The 5,425-nt window shown below is 44.3% G+C and overlaps 1 protein-coding gene across 1 annotated transcript in view; it reads left to right on the top strand.

The window, feature by feature from the left end:
- PLEKHG4B (pleckstrin homology domain containing, family G (with RhoGef domain) member 4B) overlaps positions 1 to 5,203 on the top strand; it is a 111,403-nt gene extending 106,200 nt beyond the window's left edge. The window contains 1 exon segment of the mRNA XM_006900176.1: positions 5,112 to 5,203. Within this exon segment, the coding sequence (XP_006900238.1) occupies positions 5,112 to 5,203 (92 nt within the window).
- The last annotated feature ends 222 nt before the right edge of the window (positions 5,204 to 5,425 follow it).

Below are 5,425 nucleotides of genomic sequence, written 5' to 3'. Positions count from 1 at the left end.
GTGCTGCAATCACTGTGTCAGTCCATCTCGTTTAGAGCCATCTTCTTTTTTGCTGACCTTAGCTTTTCCCATATGCTTTCCATTCCCAAGTTCTGGCCTCTCCTGACAACACACTTCAGCTACCTGAGGTGAAGTTTCACCACCCCTGCCTCTAAACACCCTGGTTATGCCTTCGCCAAGACAGACTTGTGTGTCCTCCTGGCAGTTCATGGGATATTCACCACTCTCTACTGACACTGAGACTCAAAAGATCGACTATTCTTCTGCCTTCTACACTAAGTTTCCAACTTTTGCACATGTAGGAAACAATTAAAAATACCATGGTTTATGTACAAGGGACAATATCCGTAAGAGCAATGTGGAAACACCTGAGTCTGACCTCTACTAACTGCAGAAAGGGGAATTCTCCCCATCAGTGACATCTGGAAATCGAAACGAATAGCTACAAGGTCAGACATAGCCCCTCATGCTGCTGCACTATATCTTCTAATTACCGAGTCTGCAATTCACTGCAAAGGATCACACAAACTTTATGGAATCCTTTTACACTAAGTTAGGGTGTTTATTAGGAAAATAACTTGGAGTGAGAGGGTATCTGACAAAACAATATCACACAATGAAAGTCCAGGTTTAGTAAATGGCAATCCCAGACCAGGTCAACAGTAAGACACAATCACTCGGTGAACTGAGACAGCTCCTCAGCCAACATGAAGGACGCACACCGATGTCTCTTTCCTGGTCAGAAGTTCCTGTCTCAATGGCTCTGGCCCTGGCTCAATCAGGCTGCACTTTGCTACAGTCCTGCCCCAGTCTGGTTAGCTCTCTCTAGTATGTTGATGCAAATGGAGCAAGGTCACATGCCATTGGCCGTATATAACCTTTACCAACGTTACAAAGGGAAACTGTCCTTGTCAACAGCACCAACAATATAAAACTCGTTCCAATGAGGTCAGATATGTTGCCCACACCCCCACACCTCTTTCTACTCATCCCAACACCAATCTTATTGCTCTGCAGGGACCAAAATCTGATGCAAGAGCTCACAGCCAACAAAGAACCATACTGGGAAATTCAAACCCAAATTCAGGTTTGTAGCAGAATAGTCAGGACAGCTTCTTTCTGAAATGTGCTCATTGGCGCCTCAGCCTTGAGCCTATGGCTTTAGACCAGTGATACAAAGTTCTCAGCTCTGCCAAAATTGGCTCTCCACCCGCACTCACTCCTAGTCTTTCAAGGTAGTTGTTGTTGTTGTTTGTTTGTTGTTGTTGTTGTTGTTGTTATGTGCCATCGAGTCACTTGCAACTCATAGCGACGCCGTGTACAAGAGCTTTAAACCCTGCTCTATCCTGTGCCAACCTCACTGTCACCAACACACCTACTCCCACTGCCCAAGCACTGACTCTATCCATCTCATCAAGGGTCTTCCTCTCCTGCGCTGTCCCTCCACCTTCCCAAGCATGACGTCCCTCTCCTTGCAACATGTCCAAAGTATGTCAGACGAAGCTTCAGAATCCTTGATTCTAAGGAGCAGCTGGGCTTAACCCTCTCCAGGACAAACTTAATTGTTCTTCTAGCAGTCCATGGTATATTTAATACTCTTCTCCAGCACCACAGCTCAAAGGCATCAACTCTCCTTCTATCATCTCTAGTCATTGTCCAACTCTCTGACACATATCAAGTGATTGAAAAGACCATGGCTTGTATCAGGCGCACCTTAGTCTCCAGACTGACATCATTGCTCCTCAGTACCTTGGAGAGGTCCCTGACAGAAGACTTTCCCAATGCAATTCATCTTTTAATTTCCTGGCTGCTGGTGCCAAGAGTGTTGATTATAGAGCCAAACAAACTGAAGCTATCAACAATCTCAATCTCTTCACCATCTATGATGATTCTGCCAATCGGCCCAGTGGTGAGAATCTGTTTTCTTGACATTGAGTTTCAATCCGTATTGAAGGCTGCATCTTTGACCTTCTGCAGCAAGCAATTCAGGTCCTCCTCAGTTACAGCAAGCAGGGTTGTGTCATCTGCGTAACGAAGATTGTTGATGAATCTTCCTCCAATTCTGATGCCATACTTCTCATCGAGCCAGCCTCCCAGATAATCTGTTCTGCATATAGATTGAAAAGATATGGAGATAGGACACATTCCTGGCATACACCCTTTCCAATTTTGAACCATGCAATGTTTCCTTTCTGTGTTCTGATGACTGGCTCCTGGTCCAAGTGTAAATTTCACATAAGCACAATCAAGTGTTCTGGGATTCCCATTCTTCTCAAGTCAGCCACAGTTTGTTGTGATCCACACAGTCAAATTCCTTTGCATAATCAATGAAACACAGATAGACATTCCTCTGGTACTCTCTGCTTTCAGCCAAGATCCATCTGACATTAGCTATAATAGCCCTAGTGCCTCAGCGTCTTCTAAATCCAGGCTGCACTTCTGGCAGTTCTCTGCTGATGTGCTGTTCCAGTCGTTTTTCGATGATCTTCAGCAGAGTCTTGCTTGCATGTGAAATCAGTGATATTGTTCAATAATTTCCACACTGTTGGATCACCTTTCTTTGGAATGGGAACAAATATAAATCTCTTCCAGTCAGTAGGCCAGGTGGTTGTCCTCCAGATTTCTTGACACAACTTGGTGAGCACATCCAGGACAGCATCTGTTAGTTGAAATATGTCAGTTGGCCCCATCAATTCCTGGGGCCTTATTTTTTGCCAATTATTTCAAAGCAGCTTGAACTTCCTCCTTCATCACCACAGGCTCTTGTTCATACGTTGTTTCATGAAATTTTCCTGTGTCTGCCAATTCCTTTTGGTTTAATGACTCTGTGTACTCTTTCCATCTTCTTTCAATGTTTCCTGGATCATTTAATATTCTGCCCAAAGCATCCTTAAATATTGAAACTCGAGGCTTGCCAAGCGAGTTTGGCCCTTTTGGTTTTCTGACTCCAACTCCTTGCACATTTCATTGTACTGCTTTACTTTGTCTTCCCTCACTGCCGTCTGAGATCTTCTGTTCAAATCCTTAATATCTTCACTTTTTTCCCCTTTTGCTTTGGTCTCTTGGTACTCCAGTGCAATATGTAGAGTTTTTTCTGACATCCATTTTGGTCTTTTCTTCTTTCTCTGCCTTTATAATGATCTTTTGCATTCTTCCTGGATGATACTCTTGATATCCTCCCACAGCTCATCCAGTCTTCACTCATTAATATCCAAGGCCCCAAACCTGTTCCTGAGATGGTTTTGAAATTCAGATGGGATAGATTCAAAGGCAAATTTTGGTTCCCGTGGACTTGATTTAATTTCCCTCAGCTTCAGCTTGAACTTGCATATGAGTAGTTGGTGGTCTGTTCCACAATCAGCTCCTGCCCTAGTTTTCACAGCTGATATTGTGCTTCTCCAGCAATTCTTTCCGGAGATGTAATCCTCCAAGGTACTTGGACAAAATGCTCATAGCTCTGGTTCCATGGTGTGACAGTCCCAAGGTCTGCTCCGTCTCACGTCAGGTCTCTGTTCTCTGTGTTGGCTGCTGCTCCTGTAACACCTAGTCTGGCTGGCGCAAGAATCTCTGGTTCTGAAGGATACATTACGTTCTCTTGTTTCTTCTTTCCTGGTGATGAGGTTTCTCCAATTCTACTGGATCTGCTCATTTAGTGGTGAGACTAGCCAACCCCCTTGTGGAGAGGCTGACAGACTCTATTCACATACTCCTGCCCATCTCCACATGACACAAAGTCAATGGCTAGGAGAACAATTTTGAACACTAAAGCCATAATGCCATGGTTGGCCTTGCAGCTGCTGATGACATTGAAGGCAGTGATCAACAGCAAACCACGTGTCCACAGTTGAGGCAGCTGGAGACCATGCTCCCAGGGAAGACTAAGGCTACGAATAGAAAAGAGCGTCTCAAATGTCCTAATACCACAGACCACCCCTGGCTGTCCTAGCCATTCCTTCATATCCATTGTCCTTCATTAACCAAAGGATCAGCCTTCTCCTAACTATCATCTATATTCATGAGAGTGCGTAGGCCAGCTACTTCATAACTCATGCCTTCATCCTGTTAGATAGCTAATTGCTGATTGCCGATTCCTGTCAAATTAATCTATATGCTAGACAAATTATTTGAAAAGCTGGACTCTTATGAAGAAAAATGTGGCAATAAGAATGGTGGAAAACTCACTAATAACCTTTACTATGCAAATGACACCAGCTTGCTTGCTGAAAGTGAGGAGGACTTGAAGCACTTGCTTCAGAACGTTAAATACACTGCAGCCTTCAATATGGATTGCATCTCAACATCAAGAAAACAAAAATTCTTGAAAATGGACCAATAAGCAACATCATGATAGATGGAGAAGAGATTGCAGCTGTCAATGACTTCAGTTACTTGGATCCAGAATCAATATCCTTGGTACCAACAGTCAGGAGATCAGGAGGCATATTGTACTGAGAAAGTCTGCAGTCACAGTCCTCTAAATTATTGAAGTGTAATGATGTCAAGTTTGAGGACTAAAATGTGACTGATTCAAGCCATTTTCAGTTACTTGCTTTGCATCTGAGAGCCGGACAATAAATAAGGAAGACAGAATTGATGCCTTTAACTGTGGTTTTTGAAAAGAGTGCTGAACATTTCATGGACTGCTAAAAGAACAAACAAAGGTGCAGCCAGAGTGCTCCTCCGAGGCAAGGATGGAGAAGCTTCATCTCACATCCTTTGGGGATGTTGCTAGGAGAGGCTGTTCCTTGGAGAGGGACATCATGCTTGGAAAGGTGGAAGAGCCACAAAAGAGAGAAAGTCCTTCAACCAGGGTTGACATGGTGTCTGTGGCAACGGACTTGAGTGTGTCAGAGACTCTGAGGGTGGTAAATGATAGGACAGTGTTCAGTTGTTCATAGGGCGCTATGAGTGGTTCTTGACAGCAACTAACAGTAGCGACATCAAACTAGTAATCTGAGGAAACAAGCATGTCTTTTTCTATGACAAATACTCTATTACATTGAACAACTGCATCTATAAACAAAGATCGAGTCCAGAGAAAGCCATCAGGTTAAAACGATCAACATTAGCTCAAAGAATGAAACATTTTCTTTTCACCTGGTTGGTTTCAGGTAACCCAACCATCAACGGCTACATCCAAATGGGCATCAGCCGCAGACACTTCCTGCTTTTCAGACGAGGTGGTCCCTTCACTCAGCCTTAGGCCACATGGACTGAATCAGCACATCAGAGGGCCTCCTGATTGCCTGCTCCACAGGCCAGCGACCCCATCTAGTACTCATGCTTGGAGGGCTGCATTGAAGGAGTACATCATTGTGGTCACCACGAGTGTAGCACACTCACCAGCTTCTCTGAAGGCCTGGAGAGGAGCTCTGATGGGCACCAGCTTTACCTTGCCTCGGTGCAGTGCCAAAGGCTCCCTTTT

The sequence above is a fragment of the Elephantulus edwardii genome, unplaced genomic scaffold (genome assembly GCF_000299155.1).
Source record: "Elephantulus edwardii isolate Elephantulus edwardi_28Jun2011 unplaced genomic scaffold, EleEdw1.0 scaffold00274, whole genome shotgun sequence".
In the NCBI taxonomy this organism is placed as follows: domain Eukaryota; kingdom Metazoa; phylum Chordata; class Mammalia; order Macroscelidea; family Macroscelididae; genus Elephantulus; species Elephantulus edwardii.
Note: the sequence above shows the minus strand (reverse complement) of the source record. Positions and strands in the feature narration are given on the sequence as shown.